This window comes from Mycteria americana, chromosome Z (genome assembly GCF_035582795.1).
Source record: "Mycteria americana isolate JAX WOST 10 ecotype Jacksonville Zoo and Gardens chromosome Z, USCA_MyAme_1.0, whole genome shotgun sequence".
Taxonomy (NCBI): domain Eukaryota; kingdom Metazoa; phylum Chordata; class Aves; order Ciconiiformes; family Ciconiidae; genus Mycteria; species Mycteria americana.
In genome coordinates this window covers 44,146,909-44,168,254 of record NC_134396.1, presented here as the reverse complement: position 1 = coordinate 44,168,254, position 21,346 = coordinate 44,146,909, and the positions used below count along the sequence as shown (strand labels likewise).

General features: G+C 37.0%; 1 protein-coding gene across 1 annotated transcript in view; it reads right to left on the bottom strand.

The window, feature by feature from the left end:
• FBN2 (fibrillin 2) overlaps window positions 1-21,346 on the bottom strand; it is a 183,068-nt gene that overhangs the window by 65,622 nt on the left and 96,100 nt on the right. The window contains exons 19-24 of the mRNA XM_075488433.1: window positions 19,479-19,604; window positions 10,987-11,106; window positions 6,941-7,078; window positions 5,640-5,690; window positions 5,029-5,154; window positions 1,764-1,991 (exon numbers count right to left, since the gene is read on the bottom strand). Of these exons, the coding sequence (XP_075344548.1) occupies window positions 1,764-1,991; window positions 5,029-5,154; window positions 5,640-5,690; window positions 6,941-7,078; window positions 10,987-11,106; window positions 19,479-19,604 (789 nt within the window). The remainder of the gene's footprint in view (window positions 1-1,763; window positions 1,992-5,028; window positions 5,155-5,639; window positions 5,691-6,940; window positions 7,079-10,986; window positions 11,107-19,478; window positions 19,605-21,346) is intronic.

The window sequence follows — 21,346 nt, the reverse complement described above, 5'->3', positions numbered from 1 at the left end:
AGCCCTATGCTGCCAAATGCCTCATCCATGGGACTAGGGGGGCTGGAGACCAGGAAGGGTGGAGGAGAGGTGCTGGGCTGAAGCCGAGCCTGGGGGTAGGGGAAAAAAGATATTTCCCTACTTGTTGAATTGTTTATGCTTTCTTTGCTTCTCAATACCCAAACCAGTAATTAAAAGTTTATGTTATTCAACAATCACTGAAATTCAGTGAAATTCCCAGAGTTGAGACATTTTTGCCCATGATGCCAATACGTATATTGTGCTCTATTTTGCTTTCTAACACAATGAATATTCATGGTGCTCCTGAGCCAGCTTGTAAAAGACGTAACTAATACCTGGTTGATTGGGCTTTTTTTAAAATTGAGATTGCCAGAGTGATATCTAGAGCTCAGTTTAGAAAAGGGTAATTTTTCTTCTGTAGAGTAACAAACAAAATATTTCACCTCTTCTAAATGTGTTTGGCTGGACAGCTGGATAAGACAGGCTGTTAAAGGATTTTGCACAGGACAAATAAAGGTTTTTCATGTGTCAGCCTCTCTCATATGCACCCCCCCCAACAGCATTTACAAACTTGAATGAGGCTTTTCTTACACTCTATGATATAATTTGCTGGATGAATGTCATTACCTGAGAATCATCTTTGATGAAACAAACTTCTATCTCCTATGTATTAGTGTGAATGGAAGAAAAGTGTGGTCCAAATACAAAAGCAGAAACAAGAAGCAAAACCTTACAAAAATCTTGGAGTGGACAAGATTTTATTATTATTAAATAATTAAGAATTTATTATTTCTAATTAGATATTTTTAATAAAAATAAACAATTACATTATTATTATTAACTTCCTTATTTGTTTAGTAAATCACCACCGAACGTTCAGAGTTTGCCTGAGAATAGTAAGTCCTGAAAATCAGAGCTTATGTATGGTGAAGCAGAGGTCCAATCTGTTCATGTCCTCTCAAGCAACTCAACATATTTCAAGACAAATGCTTCAGAATACATCCTTTTAAAAATAAATAAAATACTAAAATATTTCTGGATCACCTCTGCTTCTGCACACAGAAATGTACAGTTTTTCTTCTCAGACCTCAGTCACCTAAAATATCTCAGATCTGGTTTCTTAACATTTTCCAGCTCTTCAGTTTTGTTTTTGCTCTATAGGAGGTGAAGCTAGTAAAAAGTGGACAAAAGTCTTTTATTTACTTCTTTATCACTGCAGGTCCTTGTTATCATTGCCCTCGTAATTTTAATGCAACAGACATCCTTCCCTTTTAATCACTTACTAATTCTGCAAACCATAGAAAGAACCCATCCTTCTTAAGTCTCTCTTTCACCCTGGCCAAATTTAGTAATATTTTACATTTACATCTTAACTCCTTGACTTTATAGAACTTCATCTAACCCTCAGTTGACTCTTTGCAAAGCACTACCTTAAAAAAGGTGCACTTTTTTTGTTATTCTCATCATTAGGAGCTCCTCTCCCTTCAGTCCTGTCATAGTCATTTCCTTTTTCTCCTTACCAAATTCAAATTTTGCACCTTTTCCTTTTAGGCTCCTGTAACTCTCTTGAGCACCATGCAAGCAGAGAGTTTCCCACCTGCAAGGTCAGCACTTTCAGGCAAACATCTTTATAACATCTCTCATCTCAAATACATAATATAGACACAAATCCTGACATTTTATTAGAATATTCACCCAGATGTACCTATAATTCCCAGATGTACCTAAAATAATAATTTTTAGATCCAAGAAGGAACCCTTACCTTTATAAAATGGCCTGCCAGTTAGAATATCTCCCCTGTTGGAAAAGCCAGGACCTCTGGGGCACAGAGCCTCATATTCCTTGGTGCCAGGCTTAGGACACTCCTCACAGTCAGAGCCCCAGGCAGCCCCCACAGCACAGCAGCAGGCATCCATACGAAACTTGCCAGGCACAGACTGAAGGCACTCATCTTCATCCCATTTCAGGTAGCATTGTTCCAGGCGAATATCTGCTCATTTTACAACAACAAATAGGCGTTTTACCCTTTGCTAAGGTCTTCTGTTTTTCAGAAGCACCTATTTCTGAGGCGCAAGTACATGTGAGGCTCAGTTTCCGGATGATAGATTTCTGCTCAAGATTCTACACTTCTGCAGAAAGTGCAACCATTTGAAGTTGCTAATACTGCACTATAGTTAAGTTTCTGGATCTCTGTTGTACCACATAAAAGTACAAGGATTTCTTTTGTTGTCTTCCAATATCAAGTTATACCATTACTCTGACATGACTGTGCTTTTCAGGTTTCTATGTGTATTTGATAGGACAGAGACATGTATTTCTTTACTATATCAGGTATTCTCATTTACAAATTGACCTGCATTCATGGTAAAAAAAAAAATATATTCCTACCTATGCTTATATTATTAAATTAATTTAATAATACAAGGAATGCAGAAAAAAAAAATTGCTGACCGTTGTTAGGCTTACTTTAACACTAGTTAGCAGAAGAAGACAATATGGTTTCCAGAAAGATTAATTATGGTTATACTCAGGAGTGCCATTTGCAGAAAAGCAGGTCTGTGGGATCAAAAGAGAGATCAACCAAGTATGCACGCAAAATCTGTACTTGCATACCCAACTGTCAGGAAAAGTACACCACGCACTGGTCTGTACACAGAAAAAAATCAGCTTTGCTACATCTCACATACAGTAAAAAATAACAACAATAACCCATTTGAAAGCATCAGTACATTCCACACTTTTCAGCTATTTGTATGTCAGTAAAGAAAAAGTTTTAAATTTTTAGAAAAAAAATTAGTATTTGTTAAATATAAAATTGGTATAAAAATGGGTTGTTAAGTCTCTACATGCTAATTTCTATAACACAGGAGAATTTCTGTGCCCAAATTCCAAAAATCTGGCAAGTAATACCAATAATAGGAAATGGACAGTATCAATTACAGTAGTGCTATAGAAGATGTTTGTGATACTATACAGAAATTTATCAGTAGCTTAATGCTGTCCAGGAAAAGAGAGTTATTTTCAGTGTGTAAGGAAGATCACAAGGACACACCGTGTCGAATAAAATAACTTCTGGACATATTCTAGAGCCTCCTGACATGACTGAAATGGACTGGAGGTCAAGCTGTATTTTCAGGATAAATATAAGCATTAATGTTTCATATGATATACTGGACTGGAAGTTAGGCTTTAGCAAACGTAACAGAACTCTTAAATGCTTAGTGCAAAAAGCTGTGGAGAAGATGCAAGATCTAAAAATAGCACAGATGAGCTGCTGAACTGTTTTCCATACAAGCCCTTCAAAGTTTTGCAGATTTGTAATATAAATTTACCCTATGCACATCAGAAGTTAAACAATTTAGAAGCAAGTATAAGAAACAGAAATTGTTCAAAGAATACTCATGGTTTCCTGTAAACTATTCCACATCAAGATCATATTTATTTTTATTTCCACAGATTCAGCAAACATACTGCTAATAAATATCTGTTTGCACTAAAATCACTGTAGTGGATCCTGCAGGAAATAAATATATTTCAGAAATACATGACATAGTGCACAGTGCTTGTGTAGCATAGGAGAAGGCACATATCTTGTAATATAAAAGGTAATTTTTAAATTAAAATAAGAAAAGGAAACATGGCTTTGAGGGTAAAGGAATCTTGTGTCTTGCTTGAAGATGAGTCCTTTGTTCCAACTTTTATATCTGTCAACCACAATTAAATTCACACCTGTCCTTATCAAATTTCTCATTGAGAAACAATACAGGGTTGATGGCCACAGATACCAGTGACTGGCAACAGAATTACAAGTTGGGGGGGTTGGGGGAGGAGTGGAATATCAAGTAAAACCTAACATGCAAAACTGTGTAAGGTATGCACAAACATAACGGGTATGTGCATCCGGGCAGACTTGGTTTTGAATTATTTCTTTTTTCTGAAACTTTTATACTGATTGTACCCATCTGCTTAATTTCAAAATTCTGCTTACTTCAATAAATATCTCTAGAATTACATCCACATTAAAAAACCCTACAACCTGGTAACTGTTTTTATCAGCTATTGGTAAGGCATAGTGCAATTAAAGCAAAAGTGTTTGCTTAAATTTGAATCTGCTAGAGGAAAAAGAACACTGTCGAAATAAAAAAATAAAGGTTAGAGTAGGAAAATTCTTGACATGAAGAAAGGGTTGAAAATTTTTTTTTGTTCTGCTGCACTGTTTTTTTAAAAGAAATCAATGCTGTCAGTAATCACATTTTTAGTCCCTAGAACTGGTAAGAAAAATTAATATGGATTCTAGAATCTATTCTAAACATCTAGTACTCTGACTTTATCTTTTTTCATGTCTGAACACTGATTTCTAAAGATGCAGATTAATAACACTAACTACACTTCCTACAGGATACTTCCATTTTCTTGAACTTACACAGGGGTTCAGTATTTTTTATACGTGAAGTCTTTCCTAGAGAAATGTATGTCTTCACGGACATCATGTTTTGTCAGTAGAAGATACTAATCTGTACAATGCAGATGAAGTCTTATTTTTACCTACACTCATTTTGATTACTGTCAGACAGACCAATTTGCACCAGCGTATTCGTGCTAAGAGGTAGTATCCTAGTTTCACAAAATAACTGGACAGCAACAGAGAAGAGCAACGTTCAGACTGCATTACAAGCTGCTGGCTGACCAGCTGACTGCTTATCATCTAGCTCCCAGTGAGTCAGACACTTCTGTTCGCGAATGGGAGTCAGAGTAAGGGCAGCACTAGAGAAAAACCTATTGATTGCACTGTGGGCAAAACAAGTCTTAACACAAACATCCATGTTCCCTCAGGGGATTAACAGCTGTTCCCTGAACTGGCACAGGCATTTGATATCTAAGCAGGCATAAACTAAAACATATGCTTAACAAACTGCTTTTGGAGGAATTCAGAAACAAATCAAACATCCTTTTGCACCCCTTTGAGAATAATTTTCGACAACTGTTGGACACAGGTAAAAAGCTAGCAGAGTTGAGTGCCCTCTTACCTAAACACACTCGCCCTGTTCCATCCAGTGTCAGTCCTTCAGGGCATTCGCAGTGAAATGAGCCTCTGCTGTTAACGCACCGGCCGTTGGGACAAACCCCCGGGAAAACTTCACACTCATTTACATCTGTTGGGGAAACAAAGCGTTGAGTTATATGCTAACTCGAAGGAGACAGCTACAGGTTTATTGAGAATTTAAGCTACATGAAAAAAAGTGAGAGGCTTTCATCCATACTGTATTAGGGTCTGAACACTGTTCTGAACAAGCATCTGGCTCAGTCTCAATGAACTCTTGCAAGATCTTCAAATCATACGGCACTAAGATGCCACATTCTCTTCTCTAAGACAAGATCATGAATATGGCTGAGAGAAAGGAAAAACTAAAGGGATTAAATGTATTTTGAAGGAGCAGTTCGATTCTTTTTGTATAATTTTTATATTCTCCAACAAACAGTGTAACATAACACTTCCCAATAGTCAGTAACTGTTTATGAAGGCATTAATCTAAGGTCAATATGATTAGGCCTGACAAAAACAACTTTAAAAATCCCCTTTTATCTCATTTTGAAAGGAAATAAAAGTGACATCTTGAGTAAGAAGCAAAAACTTCACCTTCACAGGTAACACCCTTCACTCTGGCAAATCCTCTTGAGCAAGCTGTGTCTGGAATTAAGCCAGAAAGATATATCACTGCTTTAGAATGACAGAAATACAGGAGTAAATAACTAAAAAAAAAAAAAATCTATCTTCAGAATTCTCTAATAATTTGACTGTATAAGGTGGTGAGTGCTCTAGCCTCAATCAAGCAAGGTATTGACTCATACATATTACTTAAAACAAGTGAATAGTTGAGGAAATTAAATCTTAGACAATTACTTTCTCATGGGCTTTCCTTAATGGAGACCAGAATGCTCAGCATCTAATCATATCAATCTCTGCACTCAGATGTAGCTGAAAGGTAAATGTCCTGTAAAGTTGCCTGAAGATTTAAAGGTTTAGTGATGCCAGTTATCACTTAAGGGTTTTTCTCCACTGCAGCTTAACAAAGGATCTGAGTAATGACATTATTTTAGGATATGCATGTAAAACATAGCATGATGTAGTGATATGAAAGCTTGCTGAGATTTAGCTAGTTAGAGAATAGGAAATTAAATGGCCAAATGTACCCAGTCTGAGCTAATTAGGTCTCTAGATTGATTAGGTTTTGATTAGTTTTACCAGTCTAACCTGACCATGCTGCTTCCTGGAGTCCAAAGTAATATCTTTGCTTGATGCTGCACTGCACAGTTAAGAGCTCTGTTGGATGTTGTTTGCACCATGCTTGTTAGATGGGATACATGTGCCCACAGTTATTGTTCCAATTAAAAATGAAAGGCTAAACGTCCTGATACTAGTTCAGCTGCAAGTGGCATTATTCAAACCTTATGGGGAGAATGCGGCACAGTATTTTTTCCACAAACTAGAGCACACAGTTAGCATTCCTGCTTCCAACTTCTAGACCTAGCCCTGTAATCTAATAGTAGTACTATTCTGCAATCAATAATTGTACATAAACGATGTGTTTGAAAGCAGCTGGAAAAAGTGTTAACAGTCCACAACATAAAAAGCCCTCAAGGCTTTTACCAGATCTTTCACTTTTCTATTGTAGTCCTTACTCCCCTACCCCAATGCACAGTCCCAGTGGACAGAAAACTTATGTAATTATTAAAAGATTTATTCACATGTTATTTCCCGGTAACTTCAAAGTTATTAGAATGATCTCTCATGGTGGAGATTACAAGTGATGCTAAATAAGACAACTTCATTTCATAGGTTTTTTGTGTTGTCTGTTTGTTTTCTACATAGAAAATGATGAGATCTACCTAGTGGTGGTACTTCTCTTCTCCCAAAAGATGCAGGATATGAGAGCATACCTAATTCACATCGTTCACATGGGCTGCCCCAAGCTGCTCCTAAGGTAGCACAGCATTCAGATTTCAGTGTAGCACCATTGATGTTGACTTCACAGCGACTGTCTTGGATGTTAAGCCAGCAAGTCCCCTTCAGGCTATCTGCAGAGGAACAGAAAACAATATGGAATTGTCACAGCAAAAAGAGCTGGCATGCCACCAATAGACAGAGTACCAAGGGAGCACAGGCCCTCTTTTAAAAGAAAACCTTCCACCAGAGTCATTTTGTACACATTTTAGTTTAGAAGCGGTGGAAAGCAATAGCACTATCACTAGTGAGCAATAGAGCACATTGCTTGAGGCATTGTATAGTCCAGGTCCCACAGCTAGCAGAGGTCCTCCAGATACTACAGTGGGTTTATTTATTTATTTTATCTAGTGATTGATCAGTCTAAAATACACAAGTTACAACAAAAACAGAGATCACAACCTAGGACTCCCCCTTTCAGCCAACTGCCTGAAGCACTGGGTTATGAAATACAGGTGCTCTGGCCTCTCTCTCACTTGGTAAACCTTCAAGATTGTCAGGACAGAAAAAAAGATAAAAATGTGGGGGATAGGGTGCACTATATACTTTTAGCGCTCTGTTTCTGCTGGTGCATTAGCTATGCTTTGAACATGCTTGTTCGGTTATACTCCACTCTCTGCTCCTGAAGGCTCAGCCCCAGCACACCCAGCACCTGAATCACAAATTGGATTGCCAGGCTGGGAACCCAGACCAGCTCAGGACAAACCCATTCCAGTAAGTGCCCAGCCATGTCAGGCAGCACCTCCTCCCTGCTGCCCAGGCTAGACAGCCACTGAGCAGAGGGGAGATTTTCAGCCACAAATGTTGTCTCTGCTGCCTGAAATCCTCTGAAATTCTCTTTCAGGTACCCAAACCTTCAGGTCTTCAAATCTATGCTTTCAGTGCCCAAGCCGTTTTTTAAAATGTCAGTTAGATCCTAAATCAGTTATGTACTTCAAAAGTTGTACCTACAGTACCTTTCCTCAGTACCTTTACAATGATACACTCAAATGGTATAAAATTTCTTGAAGCAGACAATAACCTTTGTGATCAGATGGCAAAAGCAGCCTGTAAAGATCTAACCTAGATTGGAAGGTCAGCCTGGGTAGAGTTTTAATGCATGTGCATACTCAGAGTTCAAAGCTAAGCAAGTGACCCAGACGAATTTAATGAGATGACTAATGAAAGAGGAATAGGATTTGGCTTTAAGATGTACATATATTATATGTACAAAAAGCCACACCATCTATGAGGTGCTGTTGATTAGTATTACTAATACCTCATGTCTAGGAGCAACATACTTAAGATAGAATCATTCCAGCTTATTTTTTTCAGACAACTTTGTCTACAAAATTGTCATGTTATAAAATTATGTAGACCACAGAGAGAACAACCCTTCTTTAGCCAAAGTAACAGGGAAAAAATTGGCCCAAGAATGTGACCGGAATCAGCCCTAGAAATTGGGCAATGTACTTCATTAACAGTTAAGTGTAAACCAGTTGTATTATTTAGGATAATCTTGGTCTCAAACATGTGGGGCAGAACACCACATTTAAACAAGTGCACAAATCAACAAGGGGTGTAGAAGAAACCTCCTGATTTGCTGGAGGTTTGAGCTTAAATTTGAGCGCAAATGTTGCAACTTCAATTCTGACTGTAATTTGAGCAAGACATTTCTTCTCTACTCAGGAAAGCTCACAGAAAGAGACAAATGTCTCACATCTGTGCTTGATTTCTACAGGTAATATGGATGCAAATGGCTCAAGCCACCTGGTTCTTCAGCCTTGAGGCTGAGCAGACTGAGCAAAGGAACGACAGAAACTGACAGACTGAAGTCTTCTGTCCACAAACTGAGTAAAGAACACGCATCAGCCATATAGCTCTTCCATAGAAGATCAGTCTAATGTGCCATACATGACCTGAGTCCAGAAGACACTGAAAATCAGCAGTAAGATCAGGTAGCAACAAACACATTGAAGCAATAAATTGTAAAAATAAAATTAATGATGTTATGTTAATCCTTTCTTATTCTAATATTGTTGTCATGTGCTTTTACTTAAAAATTTTGTGCCATTTTTAAGTTCAATAACTCTAATCATCATCATGATAGAAAGAAAAAAAACCCCTACTCTTACAATGTAGGGCTGATTCTGGTTCTGACATGAGAGCAAATTTGAAATTAAAGAAAAACTAGAGAGAGGTCAGAATCTGACATTACCTTACTTTGATCATTCTTATGAAGAATACAACATATTCCCAAGCCACAACACTATTTTAGCCAAACATTTATGTTTTGGCATATGCTTTTCTTATCTGATGCTACAGGGATGCTTTACAGGAGCAATCCTCTAAAAAGATCAGGGCAAATACATTCAATATACAAGTCTTTCACTGCAGCGGTAATGGGAAAAAACAACTTGCTCTACTGTAGAAGTTTAAAATGGCATACATTCGACAAGAGCATTTGCAAGCTTTTCACACAGTAAACCACTTGCAAAGTAAACCATTTGCAAAGTAAATCCAGAACACTGTTATAATTAGGCCTTTAGTGAACTTGTAGCACCTTTGGATGTATGAACACAACAGGATTAAAAATAAGCAGTACCAAAAAGCATAAGTTAGTGTGGTCACATCAAGAAATTAGCGCAATGTAAAAAAGAACAAAAACAATACTAAACTTTACTGGCCATTGATGCTACAAGGAAATCTAAGAGAAGGCTCAGGCAAAAAGTAACATTCACTTAAAAAACATATTAAGGCATAGACAGACTCCCATCATTAAATGGAAACTTGAGTCTTTGCATTCAATTTCCTATCTTAAGAAAACCTTGGCAAGGCAAGAAAGTTGAACCAAGAACATCAGACAAATCCATCTTAAAATAAAAGGAACATTTGAAATTAGCATCATCCAATTATCAATGACACTCCAATGCAATTCATCCCACATATCCTACAATGACTTCAATTATGTTACACAAATAAGATGAAACAATGGCAGCTTGTGATCACCTGAGAAGTACAGATATCTCCAATCCTTTGAGTTTTCTTGGAAAGGTAAGAAAAAAAACATTAATGAATGGCTTCCAAAGAAAATGCCAATGACATCTTGCAGACAACTGTTACTGCTAGCTCCAATAAAATCTGGGCAGTGCTCCGCTTTTTTTCAATGCAACAGAATCCTCAAAGGGTGCTAACATTATTTATTTTTATATAGAATAAATAGTGTGTGTATATATATACACACACTTTATAATAAATAGTGTGTGTGTATATATATATACACACTATTAAAATATATATTTATATATGTATATAATGTGTGTATATATATAAAACCAAGACAATACCCATGTGTCTGCTCCAGGGGCAGGGATCCTGACAAACTCAGATCTGTCTTACTCACCTTTACCAGCTTCCTACAAAAGAGGTAAAGTATGAGATTGTGCTATAATGCAAAAACCATTAACATTTCCTTATAGCTAGGAAAGTCAGTCTTCACAGTTTATGAAGAATGTCCTGAACCCTAGAAGCCATGTGCTTTCCTATCACTATTTGAGTAGGTGTTCCTCCAGTTTTACTTGCTTTTTTGTCTCAGATTTAAAAGTGGCCAAAGAACTGAGTGGGTACTTCTGCTTTACAGTTTCTCAACTACCAGACTAATCACCTATAACTTTACTCATATTCTCATTCTCCCAAAGGAAAAGGTAATTCCTATTAATAGTAAGACATCCCCACTCGCCCCCACCAATCAATACCTGCATTTCACCACTTTCACTATAGTCTGGACATCCTAATGAATTATGTTTCCCTCAGTTTGTTCCTGCTCCTGTGTAAGCAATCAAATTAGTACGTGGTTTTTTGGTCTTACCTACAGAACTAGATGTACTATCTGTTATCACGGGGAAATTACCCAAACACATTATTTTCTTGCTTAGTTAATCAATATGATCAATGTTTTCCAAGTTAGTAAGAAAAAGGGAAAACAACATGAGGAAATACCTACCAATACAGATCAGTCCTGTAGAGTCCAGCTTGCTGCCAGGTGAACATTCACAACTGAAAGATCCAAGATTGTTCCTGCAGGCACCATTGACACACGGGTTGCTTTCACATTCATTTATATCTTTAATCCAGAAACAAAAGACACTGTTAGAACTATGATGTGCTTCTGGAAAATATTATGCAGTATAAATGCTGCTGTGGACGATGATTTGTCAAGACTGCCTGGTATATTTGCTCCCTGCCCCTGCCCCTGCCCCCCATGACATTCAAAAGATATAGGGACAGGCAGCTAGCATGTATGTGCACGTGTATAGGAGCACATATTTTGAAAGTGTTAATTAAGTGGCTCTTTTCTACAAAGATAGTAATTTCCAACAACTTGGACTATAAAGTTTTCCAGCATCAGTTATAACTGTCCTGTGAGAAACAAAACTCTTTTTTCATAGAATACAATGCATTCCTAGCCACAACATGCAGTGCACAAAGACCTTATTGTTTCTGTCATTTATGGCTCCATGAGGCTTTGGAAGAATTAAGAAAACCCTGTCAGAAGCAAAATATTACAATGCTGGCTGCGATTCTCTAGTTCTGGAAAGCGTTCAAGAAATAGGAGTTGAAACTGGAATACTGTAAATGGTACTTCCCTCTAGCCCCTAACTCCTTCTATTTATTACCCCTGTGAGTTTTTTAAGCTTGTTCACATGTAAGAATAGGACCCCTGCAGACAGTATTATTTGCCGATTTTTTTAAGTGAAATCAGTTTTGAGATTAAATCAGTACTAGCAAACTCTTTCAAAGAACAATTGCAGATGCATATCCACCATTTCTTCCTGAACTCAACCAATTTCATTCTTTGATTTGGGTCCTGAATCAAGCCATACATTCTAATCCAACCACACAGTTCCTTTGGTGGGTCAGAAATAAAACTGTTTAGGGCTTGCTTATGTTTGCTAGTAGTGCTTGAGGAATAATGTCGTACCCAGAAACTAAACCAGCCTGATTTAAATTAATTATAAATTAATGCAGGATCTAGGTAAGCACTGGAAACATTAATAGCATCAACAGATTATTTCCAAGACAAACTAGAATACCTTCCTTATTTTTTAGAAGTAATGAAAAAGGTACCACTTGCTATTGATATGTCACAATGCATCAAGCCTTCATTTCACTAGACATGTATTCTTTCACGATCTTCTGGGGTCACAGGAAGGAATATGTGTTCAAATTATGTATATATTATTTAAAAAAAAAGAAAGAAAAAAGAGAGATGGAAAATGCCCAGAAACCAGTAAACTTAGGAAACTCTGATCTCTCTCTTCAAGCCAAAAGCAAGCACTTAATTTAACAGCCAATTTTCACAGTCCCTTTACTTAACGGAATTACCTACAAAGAGCAAATAGGACTTGTCCTTGAACGCCAGCAAGTTTTTGAATAGCGACAGAGCTTTACATTTGTGAAGTCGACTCTTAAACTTGTGGATTACTCAGCTTACACATTAACCATACAGAGATGCAGAGATATAAAATCTAGGAGGCCTTATCGGGTCAGGACAGCGTGTTACATGAACACACCCACACAGCTTTGATGGCTGGCTGTAGTGGGCTAACTGTGTCAGCAGTGCCCAAGCTGGTAAGCCCCATCCTGCTGTGGGCTGGTAGTCCCATAGGACACTAGGCAGAGCTTCCACATTTCTCTGCAAACAGCCTGCTTAGACACAGTTGGTCATGTTTTCTCAGGTTGGGTCCTGAGCCAGCTTACTATGGAGATTGCAGCACGGTGTATAAGCACGGAGGGCCAGGTCAGGTCTGGCACTGCTCATATACTGACTTGATGTGCTGGGAAGTGCAGTACAGAGGTAATCAAGTAGATCTAGAAAGCAAGTTAGCTCTGACAGAGCAAGCTCTAGGTTCCTCTGTATCCGAGCTGGCAATCTGGAGGGCTCGCCAACATTTATCTGCTCTGCATCTCTTCTCCTCCCTGTAATTACATTTCACACTTTATTACCTTAGGTTTTATTATCCAAGGTATGCTCCCTGGCTCCCTTGCCTCCCACTCTCTCCCTAGCCAGCAATACCTGGTAGTGGAGAGTAGCCTCTGCTGCTTTTGCAGAGAAACCACATATCTGGTTCCCGCAATTAGGTCACACTGAGACAAAGAAGTCATCTTAAATATGCACTATATGTCAAATAATTCTCCGGACAGAAATCCTCTTGGAGAAGGATACACTTTTTCTTCCTTTCCATCTGCCATCTTGCTTTCAGTAGTTTGGCTAGCTTTAAAAAAAATGAGAAAAACTGAGAAGACAGGACAAATTAACTAAAGCTATATATAGCTTCTCCCTGTCAAAGGCATCAAATGTTCAGTGTCTCTTAAAGTCCAAGAACAAAGGGACATCCAATGAAGCTGGCTGGCAGCAAAGCAAGTAAAGAAATGGTTCTTTACACAACAGGTAGAGAAAATGGAAATCCTTTCCCTAGGACGCTGAAAGCTTGCATTAATCAATGGCAGCCTGGATAAGTTCATAGAAGATAAATTCACCAACGTCTGTATAAGGTAAAGATACTACTTCTGGTGTCAGGAGTCCCCAGACCACAACTGTTGGGGATACAGAGAGTATCCTCAGCATTACTTTGGAAAGTAATGTTGTATACTTGCTCTGTTGTGCGTCAGAGGGATCTTTGATTTTTGATCTCTGTCCAGTCAGTTGCAAGTGCTCTTCCCTGCTTTTAGCTAGGATGCAACTTCAGAGAAGTACCCATGAGGGACCAGGCATAATCTGTGCCCCAGAATCTTTGGGGCTTTTGGACACTAAAAATAGCCTCCACTGAGCATGTGCACAATGAGACTTACAACTTGGCCACATCTGAGCACATTTTCAGAGTAGAGAGGCACCATCCTGACACAAAAACTATTCAAGAAATTTCAAGCTGCAACAGCATAGAGGAGCAACAGCTTTTTAAAGAAAAGGTCACAAGGTTTGCATATTTCTAAATACACAAATCAATGTTATCTTGGAATGAGTAAAAAGCTTTATCTGAATTTTTTAAAGGCAAAATTAAAATCTAGTTTGACTCAGACACCCAGTGAAGAAAATTAGTGGTCAAGTGCTTGAAGTCTGCTGAAGATATTTGTAGCTGAAAACAGGTGACTTCCATGCAAAGTGTCATATGGTTTTAACAGCTGGCAGCCCAACCACACGCAGGTCTGTGCGTACACAACCAATGTGCAAGACAAAACACTGTAATAAGCAGATAGTTACCACTATCCAAAACATCACTTCAGTCATATTCAGAATATAAAAAAATGCATGAAACTTAAAATACTTCACATTTATACATGTAATATCAGGTTATCGTGCCTACCTTTAGCTCTCCTTCATACTTAGCAGGTTAGGTTTACAATCAATTTTCTTTTAGGAAAACACAACTTGTATTTCGGGTTTTCAGAGTTAACAAGAAACCCAAACCTAACAAAAAACAGTTGAGGGCCATCCCTGGAAGTCAGTGTCCCCAAAACTAAAACCAAAGATAAGTGAATAAGTGGAGATGGAGGGGCCAAAGGATCTAAAGTTCAACACCTTATGAAGAGTGAAGCAGCTCTCCTGATTTCATGGGCTGTGTTCTTCATTCTCTGCCCAAAGACAGTGAAAGGAGAGGAGACAACTCAAACTGAACGTACGGGTGAGCAAAAATGGGGAAGAACAGAAAGATGATACACCATTGTCAGAGCTGAACATTTTCTAGACTGGGATAACTGCCTGTCCATTTCAAGCCAAAGTCAGACGATCTAGTCTAAATCCTCACTCAAGTTTGCATCAAACATGTTCCCTGGCAAAACAGCTGACTCGATCTGCCAGGTTGCTGCCGTCCACAGAGGACATTCCCCTTTCACCTTGTTTCCTCTTTTTTCCCCAGTCTCAGTTTCTACCCTTCTCAAGTGCTAGTGCCAGCCCCTCACTGATCCCACAGACAAATAGTCACTTTCCATCTTCTGGGACAAGCATGGCAGAAGCTGGTTGCCAAGACCAGGGGTGAGGGAAGATGTATGACAGAACCATACTCGTCCTCATTTCACTTTGCCCTGATGCAGGTGAAGGAACACTCATCCCATTTCTCTCTATGGAGTAGAAAGAGGGAGAGCAGCTTTCACTAGGGATTAGGGTACGCACATCTGGAGGCATTAACTTCTCGTTGTTTCTAAAATGATCTTGTGACTGTGCTCTAGGCCTCTAACCCCGAAAAAAACAGTTTGTTACTTTCTACATTTGACATGCTTCAGCACTATGCTAGGAAAAAAGAAAAAAGAAACAAAAAAAAAGAAACAAAAAAAAAAGAAACAAAACCCAAACCCAATGCTTTTGAGTATCAACAGGTTTATAACATTGCATTGACTACTCCCCAAAACCACCATTCAGGAAAAAAAAAATTAAAGGATGAATGCAATTCAGCATTAGTGCTCTGCTGAATCAGGCAAAAAAGTATCATATGCACAATGTAAACTCCAAAAATTGTTTCCATACACCTTCTTATAATAATATTAAATGGTAATTTTAACAAGAGTGAGCAAGAAACCAAATTTATTTTCATACTGGTTTATATTTTAAAATAAAAGCCACTATGTATGAAAATATTTATCAAGGTTTTTTTTTAAAAAACATTTTTTTTTCTTAAGTGAAGTGAATGTACATTGTAAATGTCAGCGAAACAAAAATTGAAACAGTCCACTGTACATTCCTGGAAATGAACTTCAAAGCACATCTGGTTTACGTTAACTAGTTATGTCACTGGAAACACAATCTAAACCACAGAGCTTGTTGTAAAAATCTCAACTTTCACAGACTCTGGAGCCTCAAACAACTCCCCCACTCCCCACAACAAATTGATAAAAAATTTCAATTGAACTATAAATGAAAACAGTGAAGGCCTTTGTTGTTTCTTCACAGTTACTGATGATTGTTATATGAATTAAAAATATACCAGTGAGAAAGAAGTATCAGAGCATTTTCAGAGCACAACACAAAGCTTCTGGCTACAGAAGTTTTTTACAACTAGTGAACTCGTAACTCCAAACCGAACTATGTAGTGTTTCTTTGAAAACAGAATTTGGACAGAAAGAGATGAATTTATTCCTCTACTGCCAACCCACTCAACATTAGAAAAAATGTAATACATTTAAAAGGTTTTATAGGCAGTTTTATGCCAAACCCCTCCTGACAGCTTTTTTTACCTGATCAGCTAGATTTAAACATTGACCTATGAGATTCAAGATGAAGATGACAGATCCTTCATGACCTATGTATGTAAGTTAATGTAGATAACAATATTGAAAGAAACTGAAAATCCTTCAGATTCTGCTGTACAGACATAAAAAATGGGAAGTATTTCAGGGTGATTACACTAAACTATGTTCAGAAAGGAAATACTCTTACAAATGTGAAGTTTTAGTTAATGATCAGTTGTTTGTTGGGGTTTTTTTCCCAAATGAGAAAACAGGATTTTTTTTATTCCATTAACAAAAAAATTTATTATTATAAATATTACTCCAGCATTCATGCCCAATCACAAGCTCATTGCTCAGAGTTCAGCAGACATACAGGATTATGAAATACAGCCAAGAGAAGCACAGCCACTGTTACTCTATGAAGGTGGCAAAACATCCTCCTTTTCAGTAACAAGCTAAACCTGATGACCACCACAAAAGGGAGATGAGACAGGGACAGAGCTATCCTTTTTTAGAATTTGTTGGAATATCAAATAATACTGTTTCATAAGTCTTTGCAGGAGCCACAGTACAAATATTGCAAACATGTACAGATGCATGTTCTCTTATGAATATCTAAAAAAAGGTTAAAAAAAGAAAACAAGATTAAATGCATTAATTAAAATCTCATCAAACCCACCAAATAGAAACGCCAACAGCCTTACTTAATGAGGCTGAATGATCACCTCAGTAATTATTCTTTCTTTATTTCACAGTATAATAGATTTTAATTTACATAATAACCTGCTTAAATAAGGTGTGTGTGCATTTTCTACCTCATGCTCAGGTTGGCTCGAGTAGTGAAATACCTCAGCTCCTATATCACTAGATGACTGCCAGAGGCACTATAACTTGTTAGAATAAATCATAGTGGTTCCTTATCCATGGTTTTAGAATTGATTCATAAACTATTAATTTGGGGAACGCACCTAATTCCCTTAGATAAAACCTAGAAGTGGTCACATTCCTTAGAAAAACGCGCTAAGGTGCCATTAAGAGGAGGCATGCCTGCCATCTGGATTTCTGCTAGTATCTTCCCTTCATATACTTTCCTGTAAATTCTGTTTTATCTTAATTGTAACTTTTTTTTGCAGTCAATATCAGCTGGCAATGTTATCTAAAGAAGTCACCCCCTCCTCAATGAACTATTAATTCAAAGGAACCAGTAAATTCATTTCCACTCCAGAATAACTCTCCCTCATACTCTTCTCCACTTACACCCCCCTCACAAAAAAACTAAGATAAGGGACTCCCAGATTTGGTTCACTGTATCACGATCCCCAAACTTCTTCTAGCACAAGAGAAAACACACTGCGATGATGATAAGGATGTCCAGAAGACAAAAAAGATCACTTTTTTCCTAAGGCTGGGGTGGTTCAATGCAACCATGAAACCACTGTGGTGGTGGTGGTGTTGTCAAATCCTTATTTTGAGCTTTATATTAATATTACTATTATTATTACTACCAGTAAAAAACAAATTTATGTTTTATATTTGAAAATCTACATACATTTTATTTCAATAATTTTTGGTAGGTTGTTTGAATTCTCGCATCTCATTCATCTACCTTTCGTTCAGTGTTATGTTCTGAAGTTGATGGCCTTTTCACCTTGGTAATGAACATCTCCCTTTATCATACTATTCCAGTTTTTCTGTCTGAAAGATTCCTTAAGAAACATGCACATTAAGGGCACACAGTAAGCTATTTTCACAGCTAGAAATCTTTCAGTGCACAGAAACTAAACATACAGACAGACCCTGAAGAATAAATTTCACCTGAACTTTATGGATAGATACTAGGCACTGAGACAACTTAGCAGAGAGATCACTATAAAACCATGGGGGTATGATACAAGAAAAACCCTAATCTGAACAAGTGTTACTAATTTGTAACATACAGGGAGAGAAGAAATTTTAACTTTTAGAAGTGACCTCTGAAACACACATGTACTAAAATATAAAGGAACATAATTTTTTTTTTAACAGAAGGGGTGAAGAGGTGAATGATTTGACACTGCCAGAATTTAAAGCATTTCATGAGATGTTTTGAATGTAAACACATGTTCACTTTCCAAACAGTTGGAGACATTCAAAACACTATTGCACCCCCATGTTGCTTGCTTCCACTCCTCTGCTGAAAACTGGCAAAGAGCAGATGAGCGGTCCTCACCTGCTTCAGTGCAAAGTTAGCCCATTCAGCATATGCTGCTAAGGAAATGGTTTAAGTTAACCTGACTGATCTTACACAGCAAGAATGGTTTACAGAGTGCTTCCACTTTCCTTTCTATATGTTTGTTTAGCTGTACAGCAGTAACTTCTGTCTGATCAGTAATAACAAGCAGCTGAGGACAATAACGTCTTCCACAGCTTCAGACAAATCTGGACGATGACATTGGTTCACATAAGATGTATTCCATAACAAGGGATTAGAGCTTCCCCATCACTCACTCAAATGCAAGACTATTTACTATAAAAACTTTCTAATTATAACAAATATTGAGATTTGCAAATCAGGGAACCAAATAAAAAATAATGCAGAAGACCAGTAAAATGCTACTACTCTGAATACTAACTAAAAATTTAGACAAAAGCTCATGCTTCTATTTTGACTTTCTTTGTGCAGCCTTGTTTAAATTTTTTTTTATAGTTAAAACTTCTCATTAGTTTCTGCTATGTAACATTTTCATTGATCTAACATCTGTGTTCATTAGTAACATAAGAAAGCAATTTTGATTATACTGTAAAAATAAAGGACAATTTTAGTATCACCTGGCAGTAATATCCAGATCTTGGAAGTCAAACATCACATAAAGCATCACGAATACCAGAATTCGATCTAGAATTAACTATCACTACAGACTGAAGGGAGAAAAGTAAGAAGAGACTCTGTGATCAAAATAGATGCATTTCCCTAAATGACACACTAGGTGTCCTTGCTACATGATCAATGGCAAGTATATATTCCCCTTTATTCCAGCTTAAAAATGTTTTACCTAAGGAAAGGAAAATATTTTCACATAAAAATGAACTGATTACTTTAAAGAAATTCAATGGCAACACTCAACACACTAAAAAATACTGCAGAGAAATTACAAGAGCAATGCAATGATTTATGCAATATCTTAGTCCTGTCTTTTCCTGTGGTATTCATCACCACTTTGAAACTTTTGTGATTGTTTAGCTTTAATGTCATATAATAAGCAATAAAATTAACACAACTTGCAGACTTTTCACCTTCACATATGTCTGTCTCAGTGCTGAACACATAACCCTTTGGACAAGTGCAGCTGTAACTTCCAGGGGTGTTTCGACAGAGCCCATTATCACACAGAAGCCCGTTCACTGAACATTCATCAATGTCTGCAAAAAGATAAGTTAGACATACCAATGAGTGCAAATGCCATGAGATGTCTTCACCTCCACAAATAGTCCCTGCTGCTTCCTACAGTAACAATTAAGTTGCCGGATATGCAGTTTTCTACAACAGTTACTGACTGAGCAAGTTAAAATGCCAATTCTTAGTTCCAAAAGTCCAATTCATTTTCAGATTCTTATTACCAAAAATTCTGGTTTGCTTTTAAAGTTTTTTGTTAGCAGGCTCTAAAAATAGTTCATGGTTCATCTTAAAATAATAATGTTTTCCTGGAATGACCTTGGGATCTTTGTCAATTGTATGACTATATCACCGTGACAACTTCATGAAAGTCTATTTGCTTTGAAACCAGCATTTTAATTTTATTTTTAAACACACAGCGGTGTGTTAGATTACTCTTCTAATCCTGTTTTATGCGAAAAAATTGATTTTGTTACCCATGAAGTGAATATGTGCATTAAAATCTAAATTGTACAGTTCATGTATGGCAGACATCTCAATAGTACACATATTTACCTTCCCTCCAGAGGTATACTGTATTAAAAAAACCCCCTATGATTAAGGATATCAAGCACACTGAACGGGAAAAACCCATAAATTAACAGCACTCCCTGAACTCCTCTTACATTAACTGCAAATAATGCTAATAAAAAGTAATCAATCTTCCTCATTGCCCTATTGTTTATTTTTGAAAATAAAAAAAAATTATAATTTTAAGCTACTTTCTTTTAATGCCCATCAAATGTCACAAATACTTAAGCTTATAGAAAAATACTGACAGGATAAGCCATGATAAACCTGACACTTTGTCCTGCTTCACGGTGTCTCCTATATTTTGACTACTTGATTTCCCAAACTTAACACTGTAACTGAAATCTTAAATCAACTAGAGTTTTTAGAGAGTTTAAGTTTAAAAATAAAGAAGAAAAACAAGAATGCAATATAATTACAATCTGGAGGCTTTTGGTTTCCCAACTACATTAGATTTTGCAAGCTATGCTTATAAATTTCTTTAGGATTCGGACAATAAAGTCTAAATTTCCCCAGAGGATCAACCTGAGAATTAAGTTTGGCAGCTGTAAAGAAGCTCTTCTAAACTAACTTGTCCTTAATCTAACCTCATCTGATCTTAACTAAGTAAAGGAGGATGGATTTGGAATTTGACATTTTCAAGATCAATAGACTCTAATTTTGAGCTTGTTGTCATACAATCCTTTAACACAAACTAGCAGTGTTATAAACGTATTATTTTCTTAGAATCTCACAGAATAACTACAGATTTGGACTGTAATCTATTGTGATATGCACTGTAAAAACACAGAACGATATAGCTCATTCTCTAAAAACACTTAAAACTGACAAAAATACGGTCTGCATTCTGTATGATGACCATTTTTATTTCCTGACAGCTCATAATCTGTATCATTAATGATAACATTTCAACGCTTTATTTGAGTGTTCATAATTTAATTCTTTTGTGCAAAACTCTCCTAAGAATAAATGCATCCTCACAGTCAGTATGCTGTATTTTTATTTAAATAATTAAACAGACATATACCTATACTAGCACTTACATAATCCCAAGTGTAACAACTATATAAATAAAATATCTTGCCATAAAATCCATTTGGAAAAGGAATATTATGTTAAGTATTTTAAAAAACCACTGACAGTTTTCTGCAGCAGTGCCTCTCCTGCCAAAAGGTCATATTTAGGGCCTTTACAAAGT